Below are 21,175 nucleotides of genomic sequence, written 5' to 3' on the forward strand. Positions count from 1 at the left end.
CTTTGATTGCAGACTTGGCTATTATCTTTGTTTCATGTGCAAATTATACCTGTTAGAATATTAAGTATGCCTAAAGACTACGGCGAGAAGAGAAAAAAATCCATAAATAGTTTTTTTTCGAAAGAGCGAAGAATGTGTTGGTAATTAAGAATTTTTTTTTCCTCAAATTAAACGCTACTGTTGATCATGGCATTGTTCAGACTTAATAGCTGCACAGCGGAGTGGAGTTGGTTCGCTCTGCTGTTATGAACTGTGATTGAGTGTATTGTGGAGAGGAAAACCATTTACCTAGAGGTAAACATGGTTATCATTTCTAAACAACCCAGCAGAGGAGGAGAGAACAGCACAGTGAAGTTTAAAGGGAAGTTTGCAGGCCATATTGTTCAAAAACAAAAGGTGAGAATATAGTCGGAGTTAGGATGGAGGAGTGGGTACAGGGTTGGGTGCGATCAGGGGCCAGCTTATTTACGGTTTTAATTCAACCCCATAAAAAATATAAATGTCTGTTTTGATTGAGTCATAGAGTGTCGGGAGGGGGGCTCAACTTGCTCATCTAATGGCAAATGGAAGCCTCCTCAAATCCTCCACAATGTTTCTGTTGTACATGAACCCTTGGTCATGCTTGCCCTTCAGAAATATTTCCCTTTTAAGAATGTAGCTGAGTACATAGGATGTTGAGAGTACGTCTGTCATGGGAAATTGGTATTTTAAGAGGAAGTATGTTCTTTTTAACTTTTTTGCTCTCTTTTTCTCCTTTGCGTTCCACCTCCATCTTTCTCTATTTTCTTTCTTCTCTTTTGCTTCAATCTCCCCATCCCTCTCCTTGACCTTGATGGTAATTATGAGCTGGTTTCCAGAATCCTTTCCTCTTCATCAAATTCTCCACTTCCTGCTTCAGATGTAACACGGGGACTTTATGAATTTAAAGATGTTCGCTCTCAATTCCATCATACATAGGTCAGTGGTCTTCTAAATTGCATCTGACCTGATCATTTGGACACTGACAAAATGGAAAACAAACCTGATGAAAATCTGGGCATATTTTGCTTAACTTTTGACAACACTTTTCACTGTACTTTAATGCTGTCCAATTATGGTAATTCTCTCTCGTGGCACTCTCTCATGGAAGCCTTATGTTCCACATAGCGGGCCTGGCCGTGCTGCTGCTCCAGTTTCAACTGTTCTGCCTGCAGCTATGGAACCCTGACCTGTTCACCAGATGTGCTACCTGTCCCAGACCTGCTGTTTTCAACTCTCTAGAGACAGCAGGAGCGGTAGAGATACTCTCAATGATCGGCTATGAAAAGCCAACTGACATTTACTCCTGAGGTGCTGACCTGTTGCACCCTCGACATCCACTGTGATTATTATTATTTGACCCTGCTGGTCACCTATGAACATTTGAACATCTTGGCCATGTTCTGTTATAATCTCCACCCGGCACAGCCAGAAGAGGACTGGCAACCCCTCATAGCCTGGTTCCTCTCTAGGTTTCTTTCTAGGTTCTGGCCTTTCTAGGGAGTTTTTCCTAGCCACCGTGCTTCTACACCTGCATTGCTTGCTGTTTGGGGTTTTAGGCTGGGTTTCTGTACAGCACTTTGAGATATCAGCTGATGTAAGAAGGGCTTTATAAATACATTTGATTTGATAGGAACGAAGAGGATTAAGTAAGGGTGTTATAGTAAAGAATGTATTTTGAGATTTCTTTCAAGGAAAGAAAATATGTGCAATGTACTTTGTGGCCATGTCAGACAGACTGTAACAACAACATGTGTTCATAACCACTTGTAACCTTTGTCTCTCCCTGTTTTGTGTTTCAGAGTGGCTGGTCACCCCTTGGCCCAGAACGAGCGCTGTCTGCACATGTTTCTACAGGACGAGTCTGTGGACAAGACCTATACCCCCTCCAAAATACGACAAGCCTAAGAGAAGCGGGCCACCACGCGGCCCAGCCCCGGGGCACTCTCGGCCCTGGTCTATACTCGGCCAGGCCCCGCTCCACAACCCAAAGGTCTCTGTACTGCTAATGGTCCTGCTCTGCTCCGACCACAAACACTTGTATGATCTGTATTCTTCTTTTGTTTGCAATCACTTTCTTTCATCTCCGTGTTGATTAGGGATCTCATGTAGTGCTCGTTTTCAACTCTCGATTGGATCAAACTAGGAAATGGTCTACATGTAATAACTGGTTGAAAATAATATATCATCGTTTTTGTTGTCTCAATGCCACTACCTTGAGTATTTTACAGTATGTTATCTATATTTATCAGTGAGGTATGTCTTGGATATTTTCATTTTTAAAGAAATATAAAAAAAATACCTTTCCATGTATGCAAACCTCATGTTAAAACCCCATACATTACACACTGTTGTTTTTACTCAATGTCCAATTGGAATGATTGTCCTCACCACCATAAATGTGACTTGGCACACTTTGTCCCTGACTCTGAAAATTGCCCTTTGTGGACGGTCCATCACTTCCATGAACTGAAGCATGTGTCTGTCTGTGTACTACCAGCCAGCACTTCCACTGTTAGTTAGCCTGTAAATTATTTTATAATGAGAAAAAATGCACCAGAGAGGGGAACCCCACAGCATTTCTACCAACTGACCATGTGTTTATGAAATGTGTATACTGCTGTGCCATTTTGTTTATTTTGAAAATTTTCCAATAAAATAGGTCAAACGCACTATATGCATGAGGTGATGTCATGTTTTTCCTGAGTAAAGATTTCAGTGAATAGACACACTTTGGTCCATGCTGCTTCTGATATACATCGGTTAGAACCACATTAATTGGACTGAACGACATTGATTGCTACTGTTTTTAATTGTGCTTGAGGTTTTTTCAATCATTATACTAAATATGAAACGCAATTAAAGGTAAAGCCCTTGATTCATCAGAAAATACTTGAAACCCCTGTGAAAATGTATTGCATCTGGGGCATTGCATTGGCCATGGCTTAATGTTTACTTTACTGCAGCCTAGCTTTAAAACCCATGGCATTTGTTCTCACTGGAGTTTCAGGGTAACGTACCCTTCACTCTGGGTCACGCTCAAGTGATTTTGGATTCCAAAACTGCCTTGTACAGTGCTTTTACTTTCTCCACATTGTTCTTTGATGACATGAATTTTAAATTGAGATTTTGTGTCACTGATCTACACAATATACTCTATAATGTCAAAGTGAAATTTTGTTGGTAGAAAATGTGAGAAATTAATACAAAATTAAAAGCTGAAATGTCTTGAGTCAATAAGTATTCAACCATTTTGTTATGGCAAGCTTAACGTTCTGGAGTAAAAATGTGTTTAACAAATGGCATATGTTGCATGGACTCATTCTGTGTTCAAGAACAGTGGTTAATCTGATTCTTGAATTACTACCCCATCTCTGTACCCCACACATACAACTATCTGTCAGGTATCTCAATCGAGTAGTGAATTTCAAGCACAAAGACCAGAGGATTTTCAATGCCTCAAAGGACACCAATTGGTAGATATGTAAAAAAAAAAAATGAAAATTCAGATGCTGAATATCCATTAGACTATGGTGAAGTTATTATTTAGGCTTTGGATGATGTAATAATGCACCCAGCCACTACAAAGATACAGGCATCCTTCCTAACTCTGTTGCCGGAGAGGAAGGAAACTGCTCAGGGATTTCACAATGTGGCCAATGGTGATTTTAAAATAGTTAAGAGTTTAATGGTTGTGATATGAGAAAACAGGATTGATCAACATTGTAGTTACTCCACAATACTAACCTATATGACAGAGTGAAAAGGAAACCTGTACATAATAAAAAATATTCCAAAACATGCATCCTGTTTACAGCAAGGCGCTTAAGTAATACTGCAAAAGATATGGCAAAGAAATTAACTTTTTGTCTTGAACACATAGCATTATGTCTGGGGAAAATTCAATCACAGAGTACCACTCTTCATATTTTCCAGCATAGTGGAGGCTGCATCAAGGGTATGCTTGTCACTGGCAAGGACTAGGGAGTTTTTTTTGTAGCACAACAAAATGTGAAATAAGTCAAGGGTTATGAATACTTTCTGAAGGCACTGTACCTGAGAGAGCTGGATAGCATATTTAGTCAAAAAGGAAATGTAAATCAATTAAATTACAATTTGGGACACCCATATTTCAATATAATTTATTCTTCTAATATATTTCAGTACAACTCTCACAAGAATAAAACTCCCACTTTGTACAACAGAGAAAAATATTTACAGCCAACAACAAAATCCACAAATCCAAGTGCTGAATATTTTTTTCCAGTGTTAGTGTCTAACTTCACAAAGTAGGCCTAATCATTTTAATACTTCCCCACACACTGACACACAAACGCAAACTGGTGACATTTCACTCAGCCTTGAACACTGAAACCTGCACATACCAAAAGTTGTTTTATTTCTCAATTCTCGGGTAGCGTTTGTCAAGTCCTTGTGCCTGTCAAAACTCTCTTGTATGGAATCGCCTTCCCTGTGGCTCAGTTGGTAGAGCATGGTGTTTGCAATGCCAGGGTTGTGGGTTCGATTCCCACGGGGGGCCAGTACAAAAATAAAATAAAAAATGCATGAAATTAAATGTATGTATTCACTACTGTAAGTCGCTCTGGATAAGAGCGTCTGCTAAATGACTGTAATGAATCATCACACGAGCTCCTGGAGGTCAGTCAGCATTCTCCTACCTTGAGGAGGTGGCCCCTCCACTTCATGCAGGCAGTTGTGACGGTTCACACCCTTTGGTTTCAGCATTGGGCAAGGGGGCAACGACCCTATAGCACATCTGACCGTGGATCGTGCTGTGAATCATCTTTTTTGGTTTCTTCCATTCGATCAGATTGAACATTGCAATAAAAGATTGAAAGGGCATTGGTCGTAAAGCTTATTGGTCTTAGAGACACTCAAAAAGGTTCATCAATTGCGCACAGATGGCTCATTTCAACTAAAGATTTTCCTTATTTTGTGTAAACCAGAGATTGCAGTATTTTGCGAAATTGTAGCAATCTTAAATTGGCTAGACAACTCTATTATTATACTGAACAGAAATATAAATGCAACCTGCAATAATTTCAATGATATTACTGAGTTATAGCTCATATACAGAAATCAGTCAATTTAAATAAATTTCACATGACTGTGTAGGACCGCAGCCATGGATGGGCCTGGGAGGGCATAGGCCCACCCACCTGGGAGCCAGGCCCAGCCAATCAGAATGAGTTTTTCCCCACAAAAGGGCATTATTACAGACAGAAATACTCCTCAGTTTCATCAGCTGTCTGAGTGGCTAGTCTCAGACGATCCCGCAGGTAATGAAGCCGGATATGGATGTCCTGGGCTGGCGTGGTTACATGTTGTGAAGCTGGTTGGATGTACTGCCAAATTCTCTAAAACGACATTGGTATGGTAGAGAAACGAACACTAAATTGTCTGGCAACAGCTCTGGTGGACATTCCTGCAGTCAGCATGCCAATTGCAGGCTCCATCAAAACTTGAGACATCTGTGGTATTGTGTTGTGTGACAAAACTGCACGTTATAGAGTGTTTTTTTGTTGTTGTCCCCAGCACAAGGTGCAGCTTTGTAATGAACATGCTGTTTAATCAGCTTCTTGATATGCCACACCATTCATGTGGGTGGATTAATTTGGCAAAGGAGAAATGCTCACTGACAGGGACGTAAACAAATTTGTGCACCAAATTTGAGAGAAATAAGCTTTTTGAGTGTAAGGAAAAATTCTGGGATCTTTTATTTCAGCTCATGAAACATGGGACCAACGCTTTACATGTTCCATTTATATTTTTGTTCAGTATACATCCTCAAAACTTAAGCCTAACCCAAAGATTGGTAAAATCAAGGTTTTTATGTTCTTCAAGTTCAATTTGCCAAGTGCTCATTAGAATGTTTGTGTCTGCGAGCCTTAACAGACACTCTTGGCTAGTGCGCGTAATGTTGATATGGCGGAAATAAACTCATATATCGCTTGATTTGTACATGTCAGAGAGGAGCCTTGTGATGGGCACGTTCCCGATGGTCTTCTTGAAAAATACTTCTTCTATGGTGAATGGGCTGACTGACCGCAGAGCTGGTAGAAGTAGGAGCAGCTTCCCAAAGCGGCAGGGCTGAGTTGGATATCTGCAAATAACAAGAACAAGAAAGATGCTGACATTTAGGGTGTTCACCCACTCTGCCCAGAGTTGCCAAAAACGCGCTTTGGTGATAAAATTTCACTTCCCTATGTTTTAAAAAGCATTTGACCAAACTATGATTATTCATGTTCTGAATTGTTCAGTGTGTTCTTTCTCTAACGTGTCATTAACATTATATCCAAAAAGTCAGATTTGGTAACGTAATACATCTGATAATAAGCACCAAGCTCTGTTGACATAGAGCTGCAGATTTCTCTAACTGCTTTTGAGGATTTATATTTTGTGGTGATCATCTTCTGAGCTGAATTAAATGTAAAAGGCTTTGAAACTAAAAAGCTTGGTATACGCTTTAGTGCTCCTTGAGAAATCTTCGAATAAGAACAGGAATTTCGAATAAATATGAAAAGTGTATACTAAAATATTAAAATACTATATGTTATCTCAAAATCGATATCCGTCTTACCTCTCTCTATATTGTTTTATGTCCTGCGGATTCGAGAAGAAAGATGGCGAGTACACAGAATCAAGCCTAGGTGACATGATGCAATTTTCCTGTTTTTTTTACCACTTTTTTTCTCTGGCCATTGATTTAGTCACCCTAATTCTGGCCTTCCTACAAGTGGACCATGGGTTTTCTTAGAAGATTATCTACACAATTAACACATTATTTTACCCATTGGACAAAATATGCTTTTTTGATTGGACACTGAATTATTTCATCACCTTTAAATTTCATTTGAGACTTGTGAGTAATTGCACAGTGACTCCCTCAACAATTTGTGCTTGTAACTGTTTATATGAATTGAACAAGTACCTAGCAAACAGGGGACATCCTAAGGACATTAGGCAACGTTCCCATTAGCTCCCTTTTAGGGTTTCGGCGAAACGTTATCCCACTGACGTTCTTAGATCATTCGGGGGAACATTAAAACATGATTGGGACCATAAAAGGATGTTCATTACAGGTCCCGGTTTGGTCGCAGTATAACGTTATAATAAGGTATTTTGATGTCCACTAGCGACCATTACAAATAGGTTCCTATTAGATTATGACATTACGTTATGCTCGGGACATGTAATGACCGCAATGGGACATTTCAGACAGGTCCTGGTTTTGCTACCGACAGAACGTTACGATAAAGTATTTTCATGACCATTAGGGAATGTCCCTTTTGGCTCTGACAGGACGTTGTCCTTATGACGACCACAAAGGGATGTTTCATACAGGTCCTTGTTTTCTCACGTTAGGACGTTGTCATGGTCCAAGAGGGCTCTGTCTAGTTCCCAGTACGTTCCGGAGATGTCATCATGGACGTTTTTAGGACGTTCTCATAGAGCTGGTGATATGGACAAAAAGTAATACATTATGTATACAAAACTATGTGGACACCCCTTCAAATTAGTGGATTTGGCTATTCCAGCTACACCCGTTGTTGACAGGTGTAAAAAAAAAAAATTGAGCACACAGCCATGCAATCTCCAAAGACAAACATTGGCAGTAGAATGGCATTACTGAAGAGGTCAGTGACTTTCAATGTGGTGCTGTCATAGGATGCCACCTTTCTGCCCTGCTAGAGCTGCCCCGGTCAACTGTAAGTACTGTTATTGTGAAGTGGAAACATCTAGGAGCAACAACGGCTCAGCCGCGAAGTGGTAGAACACAAGCTCACAGAACGGGACCACTGAGTGCTATGCGTAAAAATCCATCTGTCCTCACTTGTAGCGCTCACTACTAAGTTCCAAACTGCCTGTGGAAGCAACGTCAGCACAATAACTGTTCGTCGGGTGCTTCATGAAATGGTTTCCATGTTCGAGCAGCCTCACACAAGCCTAAGGTCCAATGCAGGCGTTTCTATCTCAATATCAAATCATTTCTGTGTAACAATTAAGTACTGACTGTGATTGTTTTCAATTAAAATTGTCAAAAAGAAACAAAAATAGCTTCTTATCAAAGAGAAATGACTCAAGCAATAACTTTGCTAGGACTGTCTGTGAGTGGTCTGAGTGGGGAGGGGAAAACTGAATACTAGCTGTTATTGGTTTATTAACTAAATTTATGTCATCAGGCAGGCCTAAACTCCATTCCACCAAAACAGGCCTACATTTCAGACAGTCTTTTCAAACCATTCTTACACTTAAAGGGCATCATCATCATTTTACAATTTCACAGTATTATTCCACCCTCATAGTGTGGAAATATATATTAAACACAGGTAAATCACGTTTTTGACTGCACTGGGACTTTAACACAATATTTATTATTTGCAAAGTATGGCAGTAACCCAACTATAAGAGGCAGATGATCTCCCTTTCGGCTGCTGCTGACAACAACTGCATGTAAGTTCTTCTTCTACGTCATAATAATTATATGTCTGCATAGCAAACTCCGGTCGCCACGTCATAGACTGTTCTCAAATGGCCACCCGTAGTATTTACATTGACCCACCCCCCTTTGTTTTTACACTGCTGCTACTCGCTGTTTATTATCTATGCATAGTCACTTTACAAATTACCTCGACTAACATGTACCCCCACACATTGACTCGGTACCGTAGGGCTACAGACGAAACAATTGTGTAGGACATTAAATGTACTGATAGATTCATCAACTACATAGCTATTTAGCAACAATATCATATTTAGAGGTAGCAATCTAGCACACACACTCTTCGAAAAAAAGGTTCCTTAGAGAACCAAAAAGTGTTCTATCGCTTTCTCCACATAAGGAACCTCTAACAGTTGTATATAGAACTTTTTAAATCAAATAAAATATAATGTTATTTGTCACATGATTCAACAGGTGTAGCCCTTACGGTGAAATGCTTGCTTACAAACCCTTAACCAACAATGCAGTTCAAGAAATAGAATTAAGAAAATATTTACTAAACAAACTAGTGAAAAAAAAATATATATCTTAAAGTTACACAAGAAAATGACATAACAATGACAAGGCTATATACAGGGGGTACTAGGCTACTGAATGTGTTCAATGCAAAAGATGCGCTACTCTCTGCAGGCGAATCATTTCAAAACCATATTAGCCTACATACTGGGATGTAACGTGCTGCCATTTGTTCAATATTGAGAGTTGAGAAATAATACTCACATAAAGCTTAGGCTCTCCTCTCTTTATCAAAGTTGCTTTACAAACTGTGTTTTCCCCTCAATTGCAATGTTGAAATGTTGGGCAATCATCGTATGCTTGCGCTTATCAGAATTAATCTTTCCCTCTACTTTGTGCGCACAGGGGGGAAAGGGAGTGAAAGCTGGCAGCAAAACAGGGACAAGGCATATACTTTCATTGCATGGATTTGAATAATGCACATTACTGTTGACTGTTGACTGTTGGTTTTACAACCAAAAAAATCTGCATATATATCCACAAACCTCCACAGGACAATGACACAACGTCCAGAGAACAACCCTGGGGACGTCCCCGGAACAAACCAGAAACTAGACAAAACCTTCACAGGACCATGGCACAATGTCCAGGGGACTTTAGGCAACCATTTCGTGACGTTCTGGAGATGGCCTAACGACAAATTTTGTTTGCAGGGTAACCTATCTTGCTGCATAATAGCCTATTGTAGATACAGTAAATATGGCTATATTGGCCACCTGTGTGCCAAGTATTTTGGTAAATGGAACACATAGATGAATTAAACAAGAGCATATCTGTTTAACCTGTTAGGGCTAGGGGGCAGTATTGACACGGCTGGATAAAAAACGTACCCGATTTAATCTGGTTACTACTCCTGCCCAGTAACTAGAATATGCATATAATTATTGGCTTTGGATAGAAAACACTCCAAAGTTTCTAAAACTGTTTGAATGGTGTCTGTGAGTATAACAGAACTCAAATGACAGGTCAAAACCTGAGAAGATTCTGTACAGGAAGTACCCTGTCTGACCATTTCTTGAACTTCTTTGCCATCTCTATCCATTACAAAGGATCTCTGCTATAACGTGACACTTCCTACGGCTGCCATAGGCTCTCAGAAGGCGGCAAAAAGCTGAATCGTGGCTTTGCAGGCTCTGGCTGAAACAAAGTAGCGCGTTTGGGTAGTGGCTGGTTACAGTACTGTGAGACTCAGGCTCGTGCCCGCGTCGACCGAAAGCTTTGTTTTCTTTCCTCTGTTTACCCAAAAGGAGATTCCCGGTCGGAATATTATCGCTTTTTTACGAGAAAAATGGCATAAAAATGGATTTTAAACAGCGGTTGACATGCTTCGAAGTACGGTAATGGAATATTTAGATTTTTTTTGTCACGAATTGCGCCATGCTCGCGACCCTGATTTACCATTTCGGATAGTGTCTAGAACGCACGAACAAAACGCCGCTATTCGGATATAACGATGGATTATTTGGGACCAAACCAACATTTGTTATTGAAGTAGAAGTCCTGGGAGTGCATTCTGACGAAGACAACAAAGATAATCAAACTTTTGTAATAGTAAATCTGACTTTGGTCAGGGCTAAACTTGGTCGGTGTCTAAATGGCTAGCCGTGATGGCTGGGCTATCTACTGAGAATATTGCAAAATGTGCTTTCACCGAAAAGCTATTTTAAAATCGGACATATCGAGTGTATAGAGGAGTTCTGTATCTATAATTCTTTAAATAATTGTTATGTTTTTTGTGAACATTTATCGTGAGTAATTTAGTAAATTCACCGGAGGTTTGCGGGGGGTATGCTAGTTCTGAACGTCACATGCTAATGTAAAAAGCTGTTTTTTGATATAAATATGAACTTGATTGAACAAAACATGCATGTATTGTATAACATAATGTCCTAGGGTTGTCATCTGATGTAGATCATCAAAGGTTAGTGCTGCATTTAGCTGTCTTCTGGGTTTTTGTGACATTATATGCTAGCTTGAAAAATGGGTGTCTGATTATTTCTGGCTGGGTACTCTGCTGACATAATCTAATGTTTTGCTTCGTTGTAAAGCCTTTTTAAAATCGGACAGTGTGGTTAGATTAACGAGAGTCTTGTCTTTAAAATGCTGTAAAATAGTCATATGTTTGAGAAATTGAAGTAATAGCATTTCTAAGGTATTTGAAAATCGCGCCACTGGATTAGACTGGCTGTTGCGTAGGTAGGACGAATTCGTCCCGCCTAGCCCAGAGAGGTTAAAAAAAATATCTAGCAACTGTTTGTTTTTATCAAATGTCTCACCTGGTGTGTATGTAACTGTTTAGGGTGAGCTGTGCCTCATCCTGGAGTGCAGCAATGGCACTGGCGTTGCGGAAACTCCTCAACTCCGACCCGTCATGCGTTGGCACTGCTTGAAGGGAAAAGTCATAAACAGCATGGTTACTGACTGCCATTATATTCATGCTGCACCTGACAAATGCATTGCTTTCAATGGAAATGTTCATACATGAAAAAGTACTTCAGACATCTGCATTGTAATGTTAAAAAACATGTTATTTGGCTTTTATGTCCTTGACTATTCGATTTATTTTGGTTTTTTCTTAACTATTGGTGAACGTGCAGGGTTGGGGTCAATTCCATTTCAATTCCAATCAATTCAGAATGTACACCACATTCCAATTTCAAATGTTCATAATTGAAAAGCATTGAAGAGAATTGGAATTTCAGTGTACTTCCTGAATTGACTGGAATTCAAAAAAGTTGTGTAGGCACGGGTGGGCCTGGATGGGCCAACCCAGGCCCACCGAATCAGAAAAAAAAAAAAAAAAAAAAATGCTCTCTACTTGCCAGAGTTCCAAACGGGACATTATTTGCCTTTTTACCTAAACATGCAAACATCATCAAATATAATTCTTATCATTATTATTCACGATTCAGTCAGGATTATCCGTAATCACACATTAATGTAGACGTGTTTAGAAACATTATTTTCTTATTTACAATAAACGTGACTCCAAAATGACACAATAGATTATTTACCATTCATTTATATTGGGCCCAAAATAATCTGAAACGCAACCAAAACAAACAGCAAATGCATCCAACAAATTGGTAGAGTCACACGCTTGATGTAGTCTTTGCGTGCTATGAATATGGGACCAAATACTTAACTTTTTACTACTTTAAAACACATATGTGAATTTGTCGCAATACTTTTGGTCCCATAAAATAGTACAATGAGTACTTGTACTATGTACAATGTACAAATGTACAATGCACTATGTACAGAAAGTGCTGTAATTTCTGAACGGTTTACCCAATATGGATGAAAATACCCTCAAATCAAAGATGCACTTTAACATCAGATTCATTGTATCATTTCAAATCCAAAGTGCTGGAGTACAGAGCCAAAACAACACAAAATGTGTCACTGTCCCAATACTTTTGGAGCTCACTATAAGTCAGTGTTTCTATGGCTATATGCACCATTCCACTGCCTATTTCACTTGTTCATTTGGCAAACAAAACAGCTCACAATCCAGTTTATTTATCACAGTCAACACAACTATATTTTAGCTTTAATGAGCTTTAAAAATGCAAAACGTTATCTCAGCCTAATGGCAAAATGTGTACAATAGCATGAGATTAGCTATAAAGCTGCACATTTTTATATTTTCCCCATGGCAAAATGTGTAGAATTGCTGTCCCCCCACTAACGAATGTCTGACTATTTTACTGAAATTAAATGACATTGACCCCAACGCTGCCTTCTTATAGTGGGGATAATAGTGAGGATAATTTCATTTCAAATAAATGTTGAGTACCCCCTCTTCAACTCACCAGCTTTAAACGTGACGATGCACTTCAAACAGGCAAACTCAGTTGCGTCCAGACGCAGCTGTCTGAAGCAGGTAACGACCTCTTGCAGGGTTTGTATTTCTGAGATTATTGTATTCATCCGCTGGGACTCTGTGTTGTCTGTATTCATACCTTGATTGGGGGGGGGGACAATAACGATATTAGCTACGAAACATATGCAGAAACATTTACAAAGTTTTGTTACATTGTATTGAGGATAATGTGAATATTTCGAAAAACAGAAAAGGAATGGAAAATCTGTCTCCATTTTCGTTCTGAAAATTTAAATGAAAATAATCTAAACGAAACATAACATAACGATAGTAAGTAGCCTAAGTACAATAAGTAGAGTTAACCTGTTGATCATATAGGTTACATACCGGAAACAGCGAGCAGGGTGTTGGAGTCCACCGGAATGGCCCACTGCGCTATGCCCAGAACAAACAGTTCCCTCCAGGCTTCCTCCAGGAGGATCAGCTGCAAAACGGATTACAAACCTCAGTCAGCACCCATGAGCATGACTAATATACTTTTATGAAAATATAGATATGGATTTATATGGATTTATACTTGGCACACATTAGTCGTATTATTCTATTCATGGATTTAGGCCTATGGAATTGCAACTTTTCTTTTTGGAAAGGGATAGCTTAATAAAGTCGCTAATTGGCTAATATCTAGCCTATAATATCCATATACAGAATATAGTGGCTAACCTGGTCAGGTAAGGGGAGCGTGGAGAAGGCGGGCACGCTCTTGGCCCACTTGATGCTCATGAACAGCAGGCGCGCGGCTGACTCACACACCGACTCAGTAGCAACCTCATAGAGGTACATGGGCGTGCCGCTGACCTCATGAGGGTACTGCAATGCAAGAGGTCAATAAACAAATAGCGCCTGTGGGTGCTATTTGAAAAATATATATAATGTGTTGTAGGACTAATAAATAACATGCTAATATATACTGCACGTTGGTGATAAACAGGCCAATGTGTGTATTTCATAAAAACTCTAAGCACCAAAATTAGACTAAGATGTAGGCTATAAACTCATGTTGCCTGCGTTGGATTTAGGTGAAAACATGAATGACAGATTGTGTCCCTCGAAGCTGCTGAATCAGGACCAGAATATCAACTTATAAACTGTTTAAAAGTGGAGAAAATAAATAACTTTGCAACGTGCATGGCCTTGTTGACTCATTGCCCACATAGCGCTGCTCCGTGAGTAAAGAGCGAGCGGAGGACAGAGGCTTACCTTCGGGGTGGGCTGGGCAAGTCCCACGATGGCCTGCCTCTCCGGCGTGCAGGCTACTGTGCTCATCTCCAAGTTATGTGGCTCCAGTTGTGTGACCGTAGTGAAAAAATGCGGCCTCGGTAGGCTCGAGCCCGGGAAGTGGGTCGATGAACCGTTCACCTCTTTGTGCCCCCGGAAATATAGGGCGACCTGCTTGCGTATGGTGGACGTCCTGGGACCCCTCTCGTGCTGAACGGCTGAGAAATGGAGAGCAGAGACAAGACTCTTTAGTAAAATAATGGTCTGTGAATGCCTTAATTAAAAATGTTTTTATTTTGTTCGAAGATTGGTAAGGTAAAAGGCTTAGCCTCTCATGAGAACTTTATGAATACGTCCACTGTTTACCCAGCTCTCAGCTGATTCCGTTAAATACAGTTTTCCATCCGATTTGGCCACCTTAAACCGAAATGTCATAGCGGGCGTATGGCCAAAATAATAATTTAATTAAGCCTGTTTACCGTCTTTATTCATGTTCACTTCGAGACATTTTTTCAAGCGGCACGCTCGGCATTGGTTTCTGTGCGTTTTGTCCACGGGGCATCCTCCCTATGATGGAAAAGAGGGAGAGAGAGACAGAGAGCGAGAGGGAGGGAGGGGGAAGAGAGCGAGAGGGAGGGGGGTGAGGAAGCGAGAGAGAGAGAGAGAGAGAGAGAAAAAATCACAAGACAATTAACACGTTGTTTGAGGGAAGAGAAAATCAACAGGTGAAGGATGTGTTATTATCATAGCTATTGACTAGATCCCCCGCGGCTCAGCAGCGGTCTTATCCCCGAGGATAAGTAGTGCTATCCCGCCCACTGCTGGCTAAATCCTCGGGTTAGTGTCATAACATTAGATTGGATTACACCTGATAAATTAAAGCTGGACTGTGTTTAACGCCAGTCAATGACCCTGGTAGGTGATGCAATTAGGCCTTGTCGTGCCCTGCATCGCTGGGCCCTCTCAGAGACACATCTCAGGGGAGATTTAACCCTGCCGACTCAAGGCTGACCAATAACGTAAGACGCGTAAAAATGTGCAGTGTGTGCGCCAAAACTACAGGTCATATTTGCATACATTTAGGATAAAGTCACCGCCTGAATTGAAAATAGATTTACCATGAAATTGAGAAACACTGTAGTTAGGCCTATTACCTGACAGCCTGATTTACAGACGTATGTTCTGTTTCTGCGGATGCTCCTCTTGAAGAAGCCAGAGCAGCCGTCACACGCATACACGCCATAGTGTTTCCCAGAGCTCCGGTCGCCACACACTTTACACGGGATATCCAAGATACGACCTGGATAAAAATAAATACAAATTATTTTATTACTTTTGATAGTTAATGTACTTTGTGCCTCAAAATCAAAAATCAGAAAGGTGTTTTACTCGTCATCAAAGGCTTGGAAGAGCACACATCAGAATAAATTCTGTATTCAAACTCATGCACTGTACCTCCTCCACCTCATCACCCCCTCCCTCCCTTTTAATGAGGGACGACAAAACAAAATACACAACGTGACAATGGGCAGCGTCCCGTGCCTTAATAGGTCACCCGCCATGGGCATGTACACGCGCGCGTATCTTGTGAGTTCGTGGGAAGCGTCATATCTGAGGTCTCTAAAGACAATGCCCGGGGGCACACAATGGAGACATTAGGGAAAGTGTTAACTTAATGATTTTCCCCATTGAACCTCGTCTGACTGCCCCGATCTCGACAAGCTGCCAACTCCCCCTCATAATGGGAATCGACAGCTGCTTTATCCAGGTCTATAGGCCTGCGGATTAGGGAGTGAGACGGTACAGAGAATAATGCGCACCAACTCGTTTCACCAACTCAAATGAAGTGTATGTAAATTGACCCGGGAGTAAATGAAACAAAATTGATTTCTATAAAGATTTGTTTTCAAATCTATTTGAAAGAATTATATTTGTATGTATATGAGGGAGTAGTTTTATGGCGGATACGCCGGCTATGTAATTACACTGACGTTTTGCCACCTGCTCACTGATTCACCAGTGACCCATCAAAAAGGGTAGTAGCATGGGAATTCGGCGAGGAGTTGGGACTTCAATACACCAATTATACAAAGTGTTTCAAGAGTGGTTGTCTATTAGGCTACATTTCTATATATATTTTTTTTTTATAAAAAAAATAAAATATTTCACCTTTATTTAACCAGGTAGGCAAGTTCAGAACAAGTTCTCATTTACAATTGCGACCTGGCCAAGATAAAGCAAAGCAGTTCGACACATACAACAACACAGAGTTACACATGGAGTAAAACAAACATACAGTCAATAATACAGTAGAAAAATAAGTCTATATACAAAGTCAGCAAATGAAGTGAGATAAGGGAGGTAAAGGCAAAAAAGGCTATGGTGGCGAAGTAAATATATCACGGGGTTTAGGATAAAAAAATCCAGCATACATCTAAAATAATTAGAACAAATATTTGATGCCATGGCTACAACAAAAACAAATAAATAGGCGTAAACGAAGTGACTCAAACTATTCGTTAAAAAATAATGACTGTATAAACTTTAAAACAATAAATACAAGTTGACAATAGCCTAATTGCGCATCTGAAACTATTATAGGCCTAGAAGTAGGCCTATATAACGAAAGAATCCAATATAAATGTTTTCCTCACTGAACAATTATAATTAGGCCTACGCACTAATAAAGGGCAAAATTAATATAATGCTGTTGGAGAAAAATAAAATAAAATGAGCTTGATTTTGGTGTGAGTGGGAACACGTCTTAACTTCTCTCCATGGGGGTCCCAGTCGTCGCCATTGTGTGCCGTAATTGCTTAAAAATATATGGCATATTCCATTAACTTAAATACCATCAGTCCCAAAACCTGCTGAAAGAAGTTAGTTTTACTGACTGAGCGAAAGGTTTTTGTGACCAGCCACAATGTGTGCAATGAACTTGGAGGAAAGCAATAGGCTATAATAATGATTGTGATGTTGATGGCAGTAGATTAGGCAGTAGATTAGGCTACTGCCTGAGATTTTCCAAGGCGTAAATAGCAACCAACCAGGCATTGGTGAAACGAATAATAGCCTATGAGTTTTAGGCATATTTCGTTTGGACGTGCATTCAGTTTAGCAACACTTTATGTAAGAATAAAAATACATGTAAACTAGTACAGAATATATAATATATGGCTAATTGTTGTCTCATTATTCCAGTTATTTGCACACACATTCTGTATTTCAACACACACACACACACACACACACACACACACACACACACACACACACACACACACACACACACACACACACACACACACACCATCAAGACTAAGTTGTTAATCAATAATAAGCTGACTTTGCTATCATGCAATGGTGGCACATTGACCCATTGTCCTACCTCGATAACCCTCACTATAGACTTTCGAAGTGCAGGACTTTAAATTGGAAACAGCAAGAAACTGTAGCCTATAGTTTGTGTTCTTATTCAGCCTCATGTAGGCCTAGATAGTATGTGTCTTTCGCACACTATTTCAGGAACATTCTAACCCTAACCCCTTTTACATGTTTTACCTCTATTCCTTCTCTCACCTCCTCAGTCTTGTAACTCACTGTACTTGCAGTGTACTTTTCCATGAGATACTAACGCTATAACAATCAACAACAAATAACTAGAATTAAACAGTTAATTAATCAGCGCATTATCTTGTACAGTGCTCAATGAGTCATATTTGTGGGGAGTATGCCCAGGCTACCATTGTCACATTGGAAAAAAACAAATAAAGCAATTTTATGTAATAACAAAATTGACTTCATCATTTAAGTTATAAAACGGGTTAGCAGATGTAGCCTACAGCAACTCCAAGGTAAACGCAAATTGTCGCTGACTTTATTTCGGAATGTTTCAACGCTTTTCACATAATATCCTATTACTTTTCGATTAATACATGTTTGAAGTAATACAATTATAAATACATGAATACCTCATTATATGTGAAGGACAAATAGGAACTGTAGCCTACTTACTTGACTTAACATTCAGAATATCCAAACACCCACTTGTTGAACAGGTGGGTTTGCTCATCGTGGACAGTGTCGTTCTACACTGTTTTATATTTTAACAATCAAAATCCACTGTCGGTGCAAAAGTAACAGCTGAAGAATATCAAAAAATGAAATATAGCCTACAGTTTTCCTTAAAACAATTAGATTTCTATAATGTCGCCCAACTTGATATTTTCCAAGGATTACCAAATTCTAGTTACCAAGATGGATTTTGGAGTATTTGCAAATCTTGGACGTTGAGTCACACAAGGTCCATGCAGTGTGGACAGTAGCGCGAAAACCGGATAGAGATCCGTCTGCAAGCGGCGAGTGGCAACAGCTCCACGTTTGCTCGGAACTCAACACCGCGCACAAAGTTGTTTAGAAAACTGCCGGATCGGCGCTCCAGAACAAACGGACTACCCAGCGAGTCCAGTCTAAACCAACAAAAAAACAAGGCTCTTCTTAACTGTAATATTTACGAGAAGTGTCAGAAAAGGCGGAGGGTGGAGAACTCCGCTTGCTTCACCCACTTAGCTTTTCCATGCTTTCTACTCCCAACTTCTGTGTGCCAGCATGACGTCACCCGGCTCACAGGGACTCGCTTGGAGGCAAGTGAAGTGGGAAAGAAAACACTGGGCTGTATAGATGTATTAATATTAAGGGGTGTTGTACATCGCTATTGAATTATTCTCTATTTCTAACCATTCTTTCTGACTGCCGCGTCTATAACGTTTTTGTGCAAATGTTTAAATAGGTGCAATCTCTTCAAAGGTTAGTTAACATATTTGAACACAATTGAATGTGCACCTGTAGCGCTTATGTGCATGGTGCATTAACTTGAAAGTGAGTTGTTACTAGTATTGTCTAAAACGAATGTCGATCGATTATCATCGAGAGGGTGAGTTATGGATTTTGTCAACGGTAGACCGTTTGGGCATCCCTCCAGGGCTATGTGTGAAAGATAGCGGTTCCCACAGACCTTTTGTAGTCGGCAACGAAGCAGGGGTTCTGGGTTGGGGACTCACACGCTAATGTAGCCTAAACTAGAGCAGTGTGGTGGTCTCTCCCTCGCCACCTTTGCCCGCTTGCCGGGGCGGAAAGATGCAGCCTCTCCTCTTCGCCTCAGGAGCAGGGAGTGCGGGGGAGCTGAGGCGAGGGGTCCGCGCCGGTAGACCCATCATTGCCCGGTAACTCCAGAAATCCATAATTCTGTTTCTAATTATGAACATTCCCACGGTAGCCCAGAGGTCATATAGACGTTAAAAGTGTCGATTTAAACAGACAAGGGCGGGGTACAGTGGCGTAGTTAATTGCAATTAGTCGTTGTCATGTCTTTCACCGTTAAAAATGCCTTAATCATGGCTTGCTTGGTTGAGTCAGTTTTGAGTATGCTCGAGCTGGTCCAAGTACTAACTTCTCTAAGTATGTTATAAATAAATACATCGAATATGTTAAAGCTAGAATCCTTAACTGAAACAATAACAAAGCGGGCATCCGACTTTATTTTAGTTTTGGTAAAACCTGAAAGATGTGCCTGGAGAAATGTAACCACTCTCAAATTCATTGACATAGCTATGGATGCAAGGACTGACCGTCTATGATATACAAAGTTATAGTTTTAACCATGTTTTGAGTCTATACATTGTTTGTCTACATTTACATTGGAATAAAGCTTATATTTTGGGTTCTGATGGGGTATGACGGGTGAACTAATCTCATGAGGCATTTAGGCCATGCGTAATATTCTTCAACAATCAATGGGTATGTCATTAATAAATTCAAAAATGGATGTAGCAACTAAGGATTCTAGCTTTAATGAGCAAACTACCCAAGTTGATATACACAGGCTACAAGTGCAAGTGCCTCAGATACTGTCTAAAAAAAATAGAAGGTATTTTAGTAAACATTTTGTTTTACATATGAAGGAAATAACTGCTTTAACAAAATGTTTATGATATTCCATACTTAGTAAAATGAGCTTTATTTCACACAATTGTTTCTATGCTAGGCTATGCTAGGCTATGCCAGGAAGGGGGGGGGGGTGAATGTGCGAGATAATCTCCCTAATCCTCGTCATTCACCGATAGCCTTTACACAAATATAACCAACATCATTGTTGCCCGAATTGCTTGCTTTAACTTTTTGTTTTATCAACACGCTTCATCTCCAGCAGTCAATGAAAAATCCTTAACAAAGGACAGTGGATTGTCTAGAGGCCTATCTGTTTTTTGCTTGACGGCATCAGTATGCATGTAAATTGTCAGCATTACTGTAAATTGTCTTTAAAATTTCGAGAAACTTATTGGAAGTCATTATAACCCTATAAGCTATAGAATGCAGATATTACCACCGTGGATTGTTCCACTATGAAAATCAAAGACAAAGACGAACAGTTTATGTCGCAACCGATCATAAACAGGAAACCTAAGTCTGTGAAAAAGAAATGGGCTATTAAATAATAAAATAAGGTGAATAAATTCGAATTTTCTAGTTTTAATATATGCAAATCTCAAATTCTACAATCAAATTAGAGTCAATTACAAATGGCTAATATAGACTACAGTAGTAAACAAGTCCAATTTCATCACCATGGACGGCACCGATGAAGAGTCGATAAAACATGAGAGACATATCTGGCTTTGAGGACTGACTGTGGGGTTGGGATGAGGGCTGAGGGTAGAGGCAATCACCCAGACCTTGCCCTGTGTTCACAATTTCGGTTTAGTGAAGTGTGGGGGACTGTGTTCATTGTCTTGAAGGGCTTCTCTGGAAAACAAAGTTGGAATGATTAAAACAATTAAATAAACTGCAACCTCAAAAAGTCATCATGCAATTACCATCCACAATAATCCCACATTTTATTCGCACCCATATTTGTGGCCCTACATCAACATGCCCCTATGGATGAGTGCCATTGTTACATTTTAGTGGCCCTTGGGGCATTGGTCTGGGCTTACCGCTGGCTCTGTTTCTATTCT

The 21,175-nt window shown here is 40.0% G+C and overlaps 2 protein-coding genes across 3 annotated transcripts in view; one reads left to right on the forward strand and one right to left on the reverse strand.

Moving 5' to 3' along the window:
* The window catches only part of snx3 (sorting nexin 3), a 33,343-nt gene extending 30,654 nt beyond the window's left edge, over nt 1-2,689 (forward strand). Inside the window, exon 4 of the mRNA NM_001141411.1 lies at nt 1,821-2,689. Within this exon, the coding sequence (NP_001134883.1) occupies nt 1,821-1,926 (106 nt within the window). The 3' untranslated portion in view covers nt 1,927-2,689. The remainder of the gene's footprint in view (nt 1-1,820) is intronic.
* Nucleotides 2,690-5,737: 3,048 nt separating this feature from the next.
* Nucleotides 5,738-19,325, reverse strand: LOC106571797 (nuclear receptor subfamily 2 group E member 1). Of its 2 annotated transcripts, none has more exons than XM_014145257.2 (9): nt 18,177-19,325; nt 15,317-15,462; nt 14,642-14,729; nt 14,145-14,380; nt 13,608-13,754; nt 13,272-13,368; nt 12,874-13,023; nt 11,335-11,440; nt 5,738-6,142 (listed from the first exon to the last, which is right to left on the reverse strand). In XM_014145257.2, the coding sequence occupies exons 1-9, from the start codon at nt 18,232-18,234 to the stop codon at nt 5,980-5,982; spliced, it is 1,191 nt and encodes a 396-aa protein (XP_014000732.1). In that variant the 5' UTR covers nt 18,235-19,325; the 3' UTR covers nt 5,738-5,979. The 2 variants fall into 2 exon arrangements, with proteins under 2 accessions (XP_014000732.1, XP_014000731.1); XM_014145256.2 differs by having other exon boundaries at nt 11,335-11,443; nt 18,177-19,322.
* Nucleotides 19,326-21,175: the final 1,850 nt, after the last annotated feature.

Source organism: Salmo salar, chromosome ssa15 (genome assembly GCF_905237065.1).
Source record: "Salmo salar chromosome ssa15, Ssal_v3.1, whole genome shotgun sequence".
Lineage (NCBI taxonomy): Eukaryota > Metazoa > Chordata > Actinopteri > Salmoniformes > Salmonidae > Salmo > Salmo salar.